General features: G+C 42.0%; 1 protein-coding gene across 1 annotated transcript in view; it reads left to right on the top strand.

Moving 5' to 3' along the window:
• The window catches only part of VWA5B1 (von Willebrand factor A domain containing 5B1), an 88,098-nt gene that overhangs the window by 30,517 nt on the left and 41,327 nt on the right, over window positions 1–16,254 (top strand). The window contains 4 exon segments of the mRNA XM_006883674.1: window positions 8,643–8,753; window positions 11,044–11,246; window positions 11,710–11,824; window positions 13,201–13,386. Coding sequence (XP_006883736.1) covers window positions 8,643–8,753; window positions 11,044–11,246; window positions 11,710–11,824; window positions 13,201–13,386 — 615 coding nt within the window.

The following is a 16,254-nucleotide window of genomic DNA, read 5'->3' as shown; positions in this document are numbered from 1 at the left end:
AAGTGTGTCAGACAAGGCCTCAGAATCCTTGCTTCCAAGGAGCTGCCTGATTTTATCCTCTCCAAAACAAACTTATTTGTTCTCCTGGTATATTCAATACCCTTCTCCAGCACCACAGTTCAAAGGCATCAATTCTCTTCCAATCATCCCTATTCATTGTCCAGCTTTCTGATGCACAGCAAGCAATTGCAAAGTCTATGGCCTGAATTAGGCACAACTTAGTCTCCAAGACTGACGTCATTGCTCTTCAGTACTCTGGAGAGGTCCCTGATAGCAGACTTTCCCAATGCAATTCATCTTTTGATTTCCTGGCTGCTGGTGCCAAGAGTGTTGATTGTGGAGCCAAGCAATCTAAAGCTGTTAGCAATCTTCACCATCTATCATGATGCTTCCAATAGGCCCAGTGGTGAGAATCTTTGTTTTCTTGATATTAAGCTTCAATTCATATTGAAGGCTGCAGTCCTCGACCTTCTGTTGCAAGCATTTCGGGTCCTCCTCAGTTTCAGCAAAAATTATTGATTATCTCATTTTTTACTATACCTGCTCAATGAATATTGAGCAACCGTATCATGGAGGTTTGGTGATAGAGAGTTGCACCAGCGACCCACAGGAATATGTTTCATATCTGCCAATTGCTCCATTGGAGAAAGATAGGCAATCTCCCACCATGTGATTTATTGCCTCTGAAAACTGACCAGAAGGAATGCTATGAGTTGTTGGCAACTCCATAGTACACAACAACAACAACCAAAAGAATGGTAAGGAGCTTCACTGCCAATCCAAAGGCATATAGTTCGAATCCACCAGCTGCTCTCTGGGAACATGGGAAATCTCCTCTCATGCAATTTACTGCCTCTGAAAACCCACTGAAGGGTCAGCTATGGGTCAAATCTGACTTGACTGCATAAGAACAACCACCACCACCAAAAGAACAAAAATATCTACCTTGAAGAAGTGCAATGAGAGAATTCCTTATAAGCAGTAATAGTGAAACTTTGTCTCACTTACTTTTTGCTTATTTCCAAGAAGAACCAATCCTTGAAGAAATTCTGGGGAAGGTAGAGTTTCCACAAAGGAAAGAACCTCAATAAGGTAGATTGACCCAATGACTACCACAATGGACTTGAACATGACACAGATAGGGAGGATGGTGCAGAAAACGACAAGTTTCAGGTCTGTTATTCATAGAATTGCTATAAGTTGTAGACTTGAAGGCATCTAACAACAACAATAACAATAAATCAGAATTCTTGGGAACAAAGGCTTCATGCTAAGGATAGTTCTGCACACACCGTGTGGATTTGGGGAACTGTCCAAGGTTCCGGAATGCTGACCTTCACTTCAACCACTTGTTGTATCTTATTGCCAGCAAGTCAGTTCTAACAAAGTAAAACTCTCCATTGGGTTTTCAAGGCTGAAAACTTTTATAGAATCTGACAACTGTTGACCTTTCATTTAGTAGCCAAGCCCTTAACCACTGCACCAACGATCCTTCAGCCCTATTCATTATTGCTATTCATTGCCATCAAGTCAGAACCAACTCATAGCTGACGCTCCAGCAGGTTTTTAGAAGCTGTCAGTCACAAAGGAGGAGACTGTCCATCCTTCTCCCACTGAACAGATTGGACCTGTTGCCTTTGACTGGCAGTGCAACTCCTTACCCTCTAGGCCAACAGAGCTCCTCCTCATTTCTTTGTAATCATTTATATTCTTTCCACAGACTTACCAACTTAGAATGGAATAATAAACCCAAAACATTTCTTGTTAGTTGCTGTCAAGTTAGCTCCAACTTACGGGGACTTTATGTATAACCTCTTGTATAATGTTTCCTGGTCCTATAGCATCTCTACAACTATTGGTATATTTATACCAGTAACAGCCCATTGTTATGGCTATTGTGTCAGTGCTTCTCCTGAGAGTTTCTCCTCTCTGACCCTCCACTTTACCAAATATGTTGCTCTTTTCTAGTGATGGCATGTCCACAGAAAGGAAGTGAAAAATCTCTCCATCCTCATTTTTAAAGAGAATTCTGACTGTATTTGTTCTAAGACTGCTTTGTTTGCTCTTCTCTCAGCCCACTGTATATTTAATAATCTTTACTAACGCCACAGTCTCAATGCATCAATCCTGTTTTCCCTTTTTCATTATCCAGTGTTTGCCTTCATATAAGATGATTGAAAAGATCATGGCTTAGGTCAGGTACAACTTAGTCATCAAGGCTACATCTTTGAGTTAAAACACACACACACACCCCCCCCACAAAAAACATTTGAAGATATTTTTTCCCTCTAGGTTGTATAACCTTGGTGTACAAGTTGCCGTACAGGGGTAACAAGTGGTTGCTGTGAGGCTGAATACTGTGACACTGATGTGTGTTAAATGCATTAATGGCTGGTTACCCAATGTGGACAGAGAGTGGGGTGGAGCTCCCCGATTAAAACAAGCTTGGAAGGAGGAGCGGCATCCACTTCCGTAATAACTTGCCTCCGGAAACCCTATGAACCTGGAGAGAGGATGAGAGACACACAAGCGTTGAGGACTCTCCTTCATAGGGTCCCTGTGAGTTGCCTGAGACTCGACAGCACTTACCAACAACAACAACAACATCATATGCCCAGTGAAATTTTTCCAAGTTAGAAAAGTGATTCTGCAGGACGGTAATGCTTTTCCGCAAAAATCATAAGGTTGGCAAGGAAAGCATAACTGATCAGGTCTAGTGTTCATTTTGTTTGTATTGTGAGCTAGAGCTTTTTCATGTTGTTCTACTAAAAAATAAAGCTCTCCTCACTGGTTATGTCATCCCTGTTGCATTGTTGTAGTTGTTGTTAGGTGCCATCGAGATGAGTACAATTCATAGCAACCCTAAGAACAAAAGATCTGAACTCTGCCCTATCCTGTGCTATCCTCACACTTCCTGTCAGACAAGAGCCCATTGCAGCAATCACTTTGTCAGTCCACCTGGTTAGGGGACTCTCCACCTTTCCTAGCATCATGTCCTTCATCAAGGAATAGCACCTCCTACCAGCATGCTCAAAGTATGTGATGTAAAGCCTCAATATCTTTGCCTCCAAAGAGCACTCTGACTGCACCCTCTCTAAGACATATCTGTTTGTTCTCTTGGTCATTTATGGGATGTTCAGTGCTCTTCTGCAACACCACAGCTCAAAGATGTCAATTCTTTTTCTGTCATTCTTACTCACTGTTGAGCTCTCAGATGCACAGCTAGTAATCAGAAAGACTATGGCCTGAATCAGATGTACCTTAGTCCTCAAACTGACACCACTACTCCTCAATAATTTGGTAAGGTCCCTAACTGCAGATTTTCTCAATGCAATGTGTCTCTTATTTCCTAACTGCAAGTACCAAGGGTGTTAATTGTGGATCCAACCAGGATGAAGTTGTTGACATTATCAAATGTTGAAGCATGTAATATTAAGGATATTGTTCAATAGTTTCCACATTCAGTTGGATCACTCCCAGTTGCATTGCATCATAGAGAGATAATTTCTGGGAAATAAAAGGTCTGAGTTCCAAAAGCGCTTCAGTCACTAACCTGCTGTGTGACATTGTACAAATTGGTTTTCAACTTTCAGCCTCATTTATTCCTTTCTTTAAAACAATATAGAAGGTAAAATTCACCACAGTAAGATAAAGGTAAATAGTCCAATAGAAAAGTGGACACAGGATATGAACAGAGACTTCACCGAAGAAGACATTCAGATGGCTAACAAGCACATGAATAAATGTTCAAAATCCCTAGCACTATGAGAGATGCAAATTAAAACAACTATGAGATAGCATCTCACTCCAGTCAGAATAGCAAAATTTAACAGAACAGCAAGCAACAAATGCTGGCGAAGTTGTGGATAAACTGGGACCCTTATTCACTGTTGGTGGGAGTATAAAATGGTGCAACCACTGTGGAAGGTGGTATGTCGCTTTCTCAAAAAGTTGCAAATAGAGATACCCTTTGACCCAGCAATTCCACTACTGGGAATATACCCCAAAGAAACCATAACTGACATCCAAGCAGATATATACACACACCCATGTTTATTGCTGCTTTGTTCACAATAGCAAGGAGTTGGAAACAACCTAAGTGTCCATCAACAAACGAATGGAGAGAGAAGCTGTGGTATATTCACACAATGGAATACTATGCTGCATTGAAAAACAAGTAACTCATGCAATATTATTCAAAATGGGTGACCCTGGAGGACAGTATGCTGAGTGAAGTCTCTCAGTCACAAAAGGACAAATATTGCATGGTACCACTGTTGTAAAACAGGACTGACCTCAGGGTTTGGAGGAGACTGAGAAAGATGGGTTCAATAATGTATACTGCATTGAAACAGATGAGGGAGAAAACTGTTTAAGAGGGATATGTTATTAGGTATTTTTGTCATGACAGAAGTCCAGAGCAAAGGCTGCATAGTGGAGAGGACCTGGGGGGAGGGATTGTAAAACAATGAAAGAATTTTTCTTTTACCTTTCCAAGAGGGTAGTGTAGTATACTAGGGGAGAGGGTTGGGAGGGGAGAAAAGTACAATGAATAAATGGAAATCCAAAGTCTCTCTAAATTTTCATTGAAATTAATAATAATTTTTTTTAAAAAAACACCAATATGGACGGGAAAATAGAAGGCAAACACATGCCACATATTACTCTGTTCACCTCTCTCAAACCTGGAGAGGCATCAGTAGTTAACCACATTTTGTTTTGTTTTACTTGCTAAACTTGGGCTTCTTCTTTATATCCTTTTCATCTCAATGTTTCAGGCACTTGCTACCAGTTGATTGGCGATGGTTTCTGAATGGAAATTCGTTTCCTGAACTAAAGACCTTTCCAACCCTTCCATTCCAATATTCTCTGAAAAATAACTTTCTCTGGGTCCCCATTCAGTCCCCTTTAAATCCCCTTTCACCTTGGCATCTCTTTTGTTCTTTTCCAGTTCCGCTCATGGAACTCAAGTTCATCCTCTTGACAAATGGCTTTGCATTGGTACAGTTCATTCTGCAGACATGTCCCTTTTAGAAAGAGGCACTGAGACTGCCCAGGACACACACCCTGTCCCATTGACAATGAGGCCATCAGAATTTCTTGAGTCATTAATTACGGCCCATTTGGTTCAAGTTTTAGGGAAAACTGGGCTTAGGGAGGAGGGTTGAAATAGAAATCCAAACAGTGCATGCCAGAGGGCAAAGTTCAGACAATTTCATTTCCTGTAGCTTGTCTAATACTTTAGCTACCACTTGCTGCCAAAACCGTGGCTTAAAAAATTCTAATAGGTGTAAGCAGAGACTATCTATACAGATCAGCAAAGTCTCCTGCTAGGAGAACATACATTGTTGTTGTTGTGTGCCATCGAGTCACCTGCAACTCATAGTGACCCTATGTACAACAGCCCTAAACTCTGCCCTATCCTGTGCCAATCTCACCATCTCCAACACACCCACCCCCATTACCTCAGTCACTGAGTCAATCCATCTCATCAAGGGTCTTCCTCTTCTGCACTGTCCCTCTACCCTCCCAAGCATGATGTCCCTCTCCAAGGACTGGTCCCTCCTTGCAACATGTCCAAAGTATGTCAGACGAAGTTTCAGAATCCTTGCCTCCAAGGAGCAGCCAGGCTTCACCCTCTCCAGGACAAACCTGTTTGTTTTCCTAGCCATCCATGGTATATACAATACTCATCTCCAACACCACAGAATGCACCTTGGTAGCTAATAAAAAAAAAAAGCAGATATTGACTGATGTTGTTGTTGTTGATTGCCATCGAGTCAAGCATGACTCATAGCGACCCTATGAAAAATAGACCTGAAGCTATTCTATAACTATCATCATTTCTCAAAGAAATGAATCATAGAATTTCCAAGGCCTGTTATTTAGGAAGTGGTGAAACAATTGACATAAGTAGTGAAAAGAGTAAGAGAACACTTAGGATAATGTTTATAATTGAAAGTGAGGGCAAGGGCTCTGGGTCTGTGGAGCCTAGAAGGCATATGGTGTAAGAGTTTCAGGATTTCCCTACAGCTGCTTCTTTCTGGACACTGGTGTATAACAGTTTGTTTCCCTGGAGCCATGCTGATCCCTAGGGTGCCATCAATAAACAGCAAGTGGTGGGAGGAGGGGGAGGAAGATTCTCACTCCCGAACTCTGTGCCAACATAGAGCCAGCACTAAGAAAGACTCCAGAGCTAGATTTTTGGAAGCTTTGACCTTTTCTTAGGTTTTATGATGCAGTACAATTCCTAAGCCTTCAAAGTCTATTTCTATATCATCCGGGAGGCAGGGCTTTATGAGAAGGAATGTGGCATCAGAATTGGAGGAAAATTCATCAACAACCTGCGTTATGCAGATGACACAACTCTGCTTGCTGGAACTGAAGAGGACCTGAAGCTCTTGCTGCAGAAGGTCAAGGACTGCAGCCTTCAATATGGATTGAAGCTCAATATCAAGAAAACAAAGATTCTCGCCACTGGGCCAATTGGAAGCATCATTATAGATGGTGAAGAGATTGAGATTCTTAACAGCTGTTTGCTGGGCTCCACAATCAAAACTCTTGGTACCAGCAGCCAGGAAAGCAAAAGATGAATTGCACTGGCAAAGTCTGCTGTCAGAGACCTCTCCAGAGTATTAAAGAGCAACGTTGTCAGTCTGGAGACAAAGGTGTGCCTGATCCAGGCCATAGTCTGCAATTGTTTGCTATGCATCAGAGAGAGCTGGACAATGACTAGGGATGATAGAAAGAGAATTGAGCTATGGTGCTAGAGAAGAGTATTGAATATACCATGGATTGCCAGGAGAACAAACAAGTTCATCATGGAGAGAGGGAAATCAGGTTGCTCCTTGAAGGCAAGGATTCTGGGGCTTCATCTGACATACTTTGGGCATGTTGCAAGGAGGGACTAGTCCTTCAAGAGGGACATCATGCTTGGAAAGGTGGAGTGATAGAGAAAGAGAGAAAGATCAGTGGATGAGGTGGCTTGATTCAGTGACTGGGGTAATGAGGGTAGATGTGTCAGAGACAGTAAATTTGTCACAGGATAGAGCAGGTTTCGGGGCTATTGTACATGGGGTCACTATGATTCGCAAGCAACTTGATGGCACATGACAACCACAAATTGAGATGCTCCTTAGAGGCAAAGCTGGTGAAACTTCATCTCACACATACTTCAGGCATATTGTCAGGAGGAGCAAGTTCCTGTAAGAAGACATCATGCTGGAAAAGGTAGAGGGTCAGGAAGACCCTCAACAAGATGGATTGGGACAAGGACTGTAACAATGGGCTCGAACATATCAGAAACTGTGAGAATGGTGCGGGATAGGTCAAGGTCTATCCAGATCTGCCATTGACAGTGTTGTTACGAGTCACAGTTGACTGGATGACACTTCATTGGATTCACAATAATAACCATTCGCTGAATGTTTAGTATGTTTAGAAGAAGGCTCAGAGTACTAGCTCAAGGTCTTGTTAGTAATGGTAAATAAAGCATTTTAACCCCAGTATGTTTTGCTGCAAAGCCCCTTTTTTAAAAAAAACTATTATGCTGTAATACATGTTATAGCGTTGATGTTGTAAAATAGTTAGCAAAGTATCTGGAACTTAGTAATTGCTTACTCTTTGCAATTGCATTCTATAAATATCATTTTTGCTTCTGCCACCATCTCCACCTTCTCTTTTTCATCTCCCTTGCCCTGTCCCTTCCTATAGTTTTCTCTTGTCAGGGTCTCCTGAAGGAACACAGTTAAATAAGCTGCTGTGTTTGTTATTAGGTGTCCTCAAGTAACTGTGACTAACAGCAACTGTATGAATGACAGAATGAAACCTTGTCCACTCCTGCACCAGCCTTGCAGTCTTTGCCATATTAAAGCCCATCGTTGGAATCCCCATGTGAATCTGCCTCATCGAGGATCTTCTTCTCTTTTGTTGACTTTCTCCTTTTCCAAGCTTGATACTTTAATATTGATAGGCTGGCTTTGGAGACAAATGACACATCTTGAGCTTAGCTCCATTTACTGCCTAGATGATCACTCCACCTCCCTCTGCCTCAATTTTTTTTTCTTTTATGAAGCAGGGACAACCTTGTGCCTGCCTCATAGGACTGCAGGAGGTAATGTATGTAAAATGCATCCTAAGCACTCAACAAATCTGCACTAAGACGACCCTCCTAAGGGATCTGTCCCCAGATAATGATAAGTTGCATCTGATGCGAAAGGCCCTGGATGACAGCCAGAAGCCTGTTTCGACAGTTTTGTAACCTGGGGCAGAAAACATTCCTCCCTTAGATGTCAATTTCCCTTTGGCAAATGAGATCAGGTGCTTCCCCCCCACCCTACCACCTCTCAAGGTCAGCAAGAGGTGAGACTGAACAGGAAAGCCATATTAGCGCAGCTTTGAAGAGGCAGACCTGATGCATGGATGAGAAGTTTTATGATTATGGCTTTGATCCAGCCCTTGGTCAGTGTCAGCAGATTTCTTAATCAATGGGACAAGGAGGTGCTGGGTACAGCCAGGGAGGCAAAGGGCTGTTTAGCAGTTACTTCTGGTTTTGAATGAAAATACTGGTGTGTGTGGGGGGGGGTGTGGTAAACCCTTCCCCTTCCATCCTTGAATCTCAAAATCCCTTTCTCATCTGCTAGGATGCCATGCTGGTGGCCCTCAAGAGCCTTTTGCCAACCTGCCTCTTCAATATCATCGGGTTTGGATCCACATTTAAGACTCTCTTCCCCTCCAGTCAGACTTACTGTGAGGTAAGGGGGGGGTACAGAGGTAAGGAGGGCTGAGACCAGAAGAGGGGAGGTGGTTTTCCCTCATTCCTGGAGAGAAAAAATGAAGAGAAGTTTGCCTTGGGCCCTGCCTCAGAATATACATCCAAACTGAATCCCAGATCCTATGCAAAGAAAGAGAAATGAGAAGACTCTCTGCTTAGGGAGTTTTCTGGCATCTCCACCTTCTGATATCCCTACCTCTAGCACACACATAAATACATTTAAAAAATTAAACAGTGTGCTGGGGGAAATATGTAAGTATGTAGAGATCAGATACAGGGAAGAGAAAAAAAAGGACACAGCCTAGACTTGACACCCACAAATGCTCAGCCTCAGAGGACAATACACTCATGCAAAGTTGAGCCAAGGTGTGGATGGGAAGGGATATAGATGAGTGAGTGACTGAGTGAGTGATGAGTGGATGCAGGCAAAGGATGCAATTTGGGACAAGAAGAACCCACCAGCATGTTTAAAATCGGGACATCCTACGGAGACCTACAAGCAGAGGGGAGCAAAGATAGAAGTGGGGGAAAGATAACAACTCTATAGATGGGGTTTTGTTCTAAATAAAATGTTTCTTTTATACTGGTTTCCTTCTATAGTTTTTTAAAATGCAAAAATACTATATGCTATTTGTCCACAAAATATTAAATTCAGATAATAAGTATTAAAAACACTAACAGCTTTCCATGATTATAGCACTCAAGGAGATCGGGAGTAGCGAGACTCACCAAAGCCTGTCAAAATTCCTCTGACCTTTTTCTTTGCATTTATACACACTTTGAAAATAGAATTAGGACTCATCTGCCCAATATTTCTAAGATGATAGACTTCCAGGAACGTATTTCCAGATCAGTAACAGCTCTGGTAGTACAGTCCTTAGGGAGTTGGACTACTAACCCAAAGACCACACCTCTGTGGAGGTTCAAATCCACTGGCTGCTCTGAGGAGGAATCATGAGCGGTCTCCTGCTGTGTGATTCTCAGCCTTGGAAACCCTCTGGAAAGTCAGCTATGCGTTGGGTCCAACTCAACAGCAAAGAGAGTATTCAGCAATGGCTAAATTCATTAATGGCTGTCTCCTTTTTTGCTCTTATATAATAGATAGGGACTCATTAATCTTCTAAAACTGGGCATTTAAGGAATGCTGGTGGCTTCATGGTAAGGAATCACACTGCCATCACAAAGCCGAGCAGTTTGATTATGCTGAGTGAACTAACTCAGTCACATAAGGATAAATATTGTATAAAACTGTCATTTTAAAATGAGTATAAGGATCTAAAAGGGTGGGAGAGGCCAGAAGCAGAGGAATGTGGATGTGCAGGGGGAAGGGCGGATTAATCATTGGGTTGTACAATTTGATGGGGGGGGTGAGGAAAATTGAAAGAATTTGTTCAAATTTATATTTGAATTTTGTAAATAAACTAGTAAAAACAACAACAAAAAAAACAAAAACAAACAAACAAACAAAAAACCAAGCCCAAAGCTGAGCAGTCTGAATCTACCAGCTTCTCCAAGGGAGAAGGATTGGCAGCCTCCTATGTGATTTACTGCCCCTGAAAATCTGCTAGAAGGTCAGTTATGGTTCAATCCCAACTCAATGGTATACAACAATACTAATAATATTGGGCATTTAGGTTACTTGCAAATTATTTTTTCCTATTAAGTCATCTTTATAGGATATATCTGTGTCTACTCTTTACAAGAATTTACAAGGATGTCCATCAGTGCTAGTAATCTTTGACTAGTTGTATCCTGCAAAGTAGCCCAGGAAGGAGAGAATTTGAAGCTCAGATTAGAGGATTGATTTCCTCAAAGTCTCATAGCAGGTTAGTGCCAGATTCATGACTAGGACTCGTCTTTAGATTTCTAGTCTAGTGTTCCTTCCATTATCCATCTGTCTCCCTCATCAGCAAAGGAAATATCATTGTTGCTGAGGAATCAGGGGCTTAGTACAAAGACTTTCCCAGGAATGTATTTAAAAAAAAAAAAAATAATGTCCTATAAAGGGTAATGGCAAGCTGATCTATACAACTGTTGGTGAGAGTTCAGGAATTTGTAGGGGAGATCATACAGAGTAAGATCACACAAAAAAATTAAGCAGACCCTCTTCCAATGAATAAAGATGAAATTGAGAACATAGGTCAATGCCATTGAGGTTTAACCAGAAACTAGGAAAACAAAGAGCTTGTCCTCCAAGAAGTCTCGAACTCCACCCTGTAATGGTGAACTCCGGGGATTCTGTGCCCCCTCCTGTGGCTCCTTCCTTGCAGGAGAGCTTGTCCATGGCCTGTGAGAGCATCCAGCGAATGCGGGCTGATATGGGTGGCACCAACATCCTCTCCCCTCTCAAGTGGATCATCCGGCAGCCAGTGCACAAGGGCCACCCACGGCTTCTCTTCCTGATCACCGATGGTGCCGTCAGCAACACTGGGAAGGTGCTGGAGCTGGTGCGCAACCATGCCTTCTCCACCAGGTTAGCCGGGGCCCAGTTATCCTGAGCTACCCTGGGCTGACAGTACCAGAATGGGAGGAAAATGTGGAAAATGTCTGAGGGAGAGAAGACTAATAATTCCTATGGTGCTTTACTCTCAAGACGATGTGAGTGGACTTTAGAGTTTGCCTTGCCCATCAAAAGTTCAGGGGGGATGAGTTGCCCACACCTCTGCATGTATCCCTCAGAGTAGCTTGTGTTTCTCTGGAAAAGGCAGTCTCTCCTCCTGCTTCGACTCTGACAAGGATGGAAAATGTATGGGCTGGACAAGTGTGTATGGGAATGCCTGTTGATGGCTCTTCTTCCTTCTTCCTTGTTCTCTACTTAAATATACAGTTAACTGTGACATAACTGTACTAGACTATGCCCTATCCCTTTTCCTCCATCAAGGACTAAAAACTACAGAGAGGTTGTGAAGCACGAGCCCCTCTCTTCCCTTTTGCAGGTGTTACAGCTTTGGAATTGGACCTAATGTCTGCCACAGACTGGTGCAAAGACTGGCCTCTGTGTCCAAGGGCAGTGCTGAGTTCCTGGAGGAGGGAGAGCGGATTCAGCCCAAGGTAAGTAGAAGGACCTCAGTCTCTTCTGGTGGTAAAACCTCCGAAGTCCAGACTAGCTATCTGATAAACCAGTAACAGATGGGATTTCACCCCAAAGCTGAACTCTCCACTCAACCACATTACACTCCAGTGACAACCATAATGGTGTCACAGAGTAGGTGACCCCAGGATCTAGTATAAGATCACTCTATCTACTGGCTAGACAAGATTAGGATCCCTGAATGAGTCACTGCCTTTATGGCAGTGTTTAGAGGAATTTCTAGCCAAGTTCTTGATAATGACAAATGCAGGCTCAGAAGATTCTAAAGAGCCCAGAAATTATGTATTCTAGAACCTCCTTTCTATTATTTGTGCAACTGTCATAGATTATCCAGCCCTTAGAAAATCTCCACATCAGTCCATGCCCTCTAGGAATCAGACACTAAAGAAACTAAGAGTTGAAAGTGCAAGAGGTTTATTGTGAGACATGGCTATGAACAATGAAAGAGAAAAGAGAAAGGAAATTCTTCAATTCATCATACAGATCCAGCACCTAATAAAAGAAAGGGAAGAAGACTTGAACAAGGAGAGACTCAGACTGAGATGCAAAGCTCAGCCAACCTGCCAAGGAGCTCTGGGTCAGATGGCCTATAAGGAGAGTCTGCATTGACCTAAAATGTCCTGGCACTCTTGTTTCTGCTCTGCTTGGTCATTGGACGGAGGCTTCCAAGAAGAAATGTGATCTTGATCTTGTCTCACAAGCTGGGACACCTGCAGGCGTCACCTAACTGCATTTCTTGCATTGAAAATGCATGTCCTTTCTTAAAGTGTAATGTGAGCAGCCTAGCTCCATGGCAACCACACCTCAACTCATTTGTCTCCTGCTTTGCAGACATCAGGGGAAATTAACCTAGGAGTTACCTAGCCACAGCTGTCATTTCCTGAACACTATGTGGTAGATACTTCAGACTGCAATATCTAAAGTAATCCTTCCAACCACATTTCAAGTTAAGGATTATTGTCTCTCTTCAACAGAAGGGAAAACTGAGACCCAGGAAAGCAAATTAACTTGTGCAAGATCATTAGCTGACCTATGTCTTAACACAATTGTTTTGTGTAGCTTTAGGCAAGCCAGATCCATACTTTGAGCATTCCTTTCCTCATTTGTAAAATACAAGGCTTAGAGAATATGATATCAAAGGTCTGTTCCAACTCTAACATCCTAGAAGGCTAAGTCTCAGACTTATGTTTACGGCTGGGCAAACCCCCTCTAGGTCCTGTCCTTTTCTCCTTGCACATATTACCTCGTTGTCATGCCCACAGCTTCTTGATACTCCTACCTGTTGACAGCACTGCTCATTTACACTCCCTCCCTCTGTTCTGACCTTCCCCGACAGATGGTTAAGTCCCTGAAGAAAGCCATGGCCCCAGTTTTGAGTGATGTGACTGTGGAATGGGTCTTCCCTGAGACCACTGAAGTCCTCATCTCCCCTGTCAGCACCAGCTCCCTCTTCCCTGGCGAGCGGCTGGTGGGCTATGGCATTGTGTGTGATGCTTCCTTGTACATCTCCAACCCGCAGTCTGTAAGTATCCTAGAAATTCCCGAGACTAATGAAAGTCCACAATCCATGGCCATAAAGCAATTTTTTTAGCTGGAAAGACTCTACTTATGACAGCTAGGAACAAGTTGGAGCTAAACTTGTAGCTGTAGGGTATAATTTCCAGGACATAGACTTTGATCATGATGACATCTTTTGGGTAGATGCCACCATCTTAAAATGTGCTTCTCAGAATCTCTGCAGCAGAGAAAAACTTGGATGATTTGTTTTAAAAGCAGAGCCCTAACTTCAACTAGTGTCACTGAGTCATATCTCATAAGAGTAGGATCCAAGAATATGCATTTTACATTAATCTCCTTTAAGTACTTTTGATATAACCTCTTTATCTTCTTACATCCTCATGTCTCTTTAGATGAGTTTATACTCTAATTCTTTGTGCACATAATTCCTTTTACATGGTGACAGAAGTGAGATAAAAGAGACTTCTCAAAGGGAGCAAGGATGTGTGCTGAATTATGGGTTAGTGCCAGGAAAGTTTGTTTCTTCATTTCTTTTTCATCTTTAGTGAACATTCTCTCCATGCTTCCCTCCAAAGATTTCCCATCTTATTTCACTTTTCAGTGAGAACCCCAAATTCAAAGTCCTAAAGAGACCTGGTAGGTATAAGAAAATTAAATCAATATAAGGATAAAAGGTGCAATACCGTGATGAATTAAAGATTACCACTGAACTCGTAATTGGTGAGACAATAGGGAATGGTGGGCATTGTAGCAAGCTGGCTACCAAATGCCCTGTCTACATTGAGAAAGTCCCGATTTGGCTATAGAATGCCATTGCCAGACAGAAAAATTAGTCTCTAGGTTAAATTTGTTTTCAATTTTTCCAGGGAAGTTGGAATTTGATGCAAATTTCCATATTGTTTTCATATTAAGAACCACTAAGGTAATAGTTAATATGTTATGGAGTGTGGAGTGTTCAACTACACAGAGAAAATGATAAATTGGCTAAGAGCCCAGGACCTCCTCGGAGATCAAAGAAACAATGGATTATCAACCAACCCTCCCCAACAAAATCATCAGTTTCATTCTCCTTTTCTTACATGTTGTTGTGATGTGCTGTTGAGTCAGAATCGACTCATAACTGGTCTTCCGGTAGGCTTTCAGAGGCAAGCAAGAAGAGCACAGAAGGAGATTGGATTAAAGATGACTACACCTTTCTTCCATGGAGCAGCTGGTGAAATAACAGCGTGCCTTCGGGTTGACAATGAAGCTCCTTACTAGAACTCCAGAGCTCAATCTCTTACATGAGGCTGGAGAAGTTTTCTTCTGCGATTGATAAGCATGTTGGACAAAGGCTCTACTCATCCACTGCTGGTGTAAATGTAACTTGACACAGCTGTCTTTGAAAGCAATCTAGCAATGTTAATAAAGATAGAAATTGCTCAATGAAGAAATCCTTTTCTTAGGAATGTAACCTGTAGAAATAAAAGGAATATAATAGACTGATGTCCAAGATTTATTGTTGTTGTCGATTGCTTTCAAGTCAAGAATGATTCATAGCAATCCCAGGAACAAAGGCCTGAAGCATCTCTACAACTATCGACATTTTTCAAAGTTCATAGAGTTTCTAGAGGCATATTATTTAGGAAGTGGATGCCACTCCTGCTTCCAAACCTGTTATAGTATGTTATTGTTGTTATGTGTCATTGAGTCACCTGCAATGTATAGTGACCCTGTATACAGCAGCTCTGAACCCTTCCCTGTCCTGAGCCAGTCTCTTTACACATGTTGCTAGGAGAGGCTATTCTTTGGATAAGGACATGATCTGGGAAGGGTGGATGGTTGATGAGGGAGAGGAATACCCTCAACGAGGTGGATTGATGCAGTGACTGCCGCAATAGGCTCTGTGTGTCAGGAAGCGTGAGGATGGCACAGGATAGAACAAGGTGCAGATCTTTTGTTCATAGGGTCGCTATGAGTCGTACTCGACTCAATGGCACCTAACAACAACAGCAACAAAAAATAAGTAAATGGCCACAAGTTGAATGCCTAACAGTAGGAGAGGTAGAACACTGTACAGCCAAATGTTAAAGAAAAATGGTCATGTAGCTTTTATGAAATGTTGAACTGCAAATTCAAAACCAGCTAAAAAAACAATGACAAAAACCGGTTGTTGTTCAGTCAGTTCCAGCTTGTAGCAATCCCATGTGTGTCAGAGACTAACTGTGCTTTGTAGGGTTTTCAATGCCTATTATTTGGAAGTAAGTGGTCAGATCTCTCTTCCCAGTTTCCTCCTAATAGACTTAAATATCTAACAACCTTTCAGTTAGCAGCGAAGCATGTAAACCATTCACACCACTCAGGGACTCCTTGAAAAATTAATAAAACTGCAAAATGTAAGCAATATGGTCCAGTAAAAGTCCCATGATTTTTAATATAGATAAATACCCCCACACATATATACACATTTACATCACAGAGAAAGGATGTAGGGAATAGATGGTTAAATTTGTTAATTCTGTTACCATTTTGGGTCAAGAATCAAATTTATAATTAATTTTTTATTTTATTATTTGTGTGTGTGCGTGTACCGTCAAATCAGATCTGACTGGTACAGGAGGAGATTGTCCCTCCTTTCCCGGCAGAGCATCTGGTGGATTCGAACCATGCACCTCTGGGATTGCAGTGCAGCTTCTTGCCACTAGGCCACCAGAGCTCCCCTAATTAATTTTTTTAAATGTAAAGTAATCATATAATGAAAATTCAAAATGATAGCATAGAATTATCACATGATCTAGCAAGTCCACTGCTAGGTGTGCACCCAAAATAATTGAAAGTAGAAACTCAAACAGACTCATGTGCATCACAGTTCATTCACAATAGCCAAAAGATG

Source organism: Elephantulus edwardii, unplaced genomic scaffold (genome assembly GCF_000299155.1).
Source record: "Elephantulus edwardii isolate Elephantulus edwardi_28Jun2011 unplaced genomic scaffold, EleEdw1.0 scaffold00028, whole genome shotgun sequence".
NCBI classification, from domain to species: Eukaryota; Metazoa; Chordata; class Mammalia; order Macroscelidea; family Macroscelididae; genus Elephantulus; species Elephantulus edwardii.
Note: the sequence above shows the minus strand (reverse complement) of the source record. Positions and strands in the feature narration are given on the sequence as shown.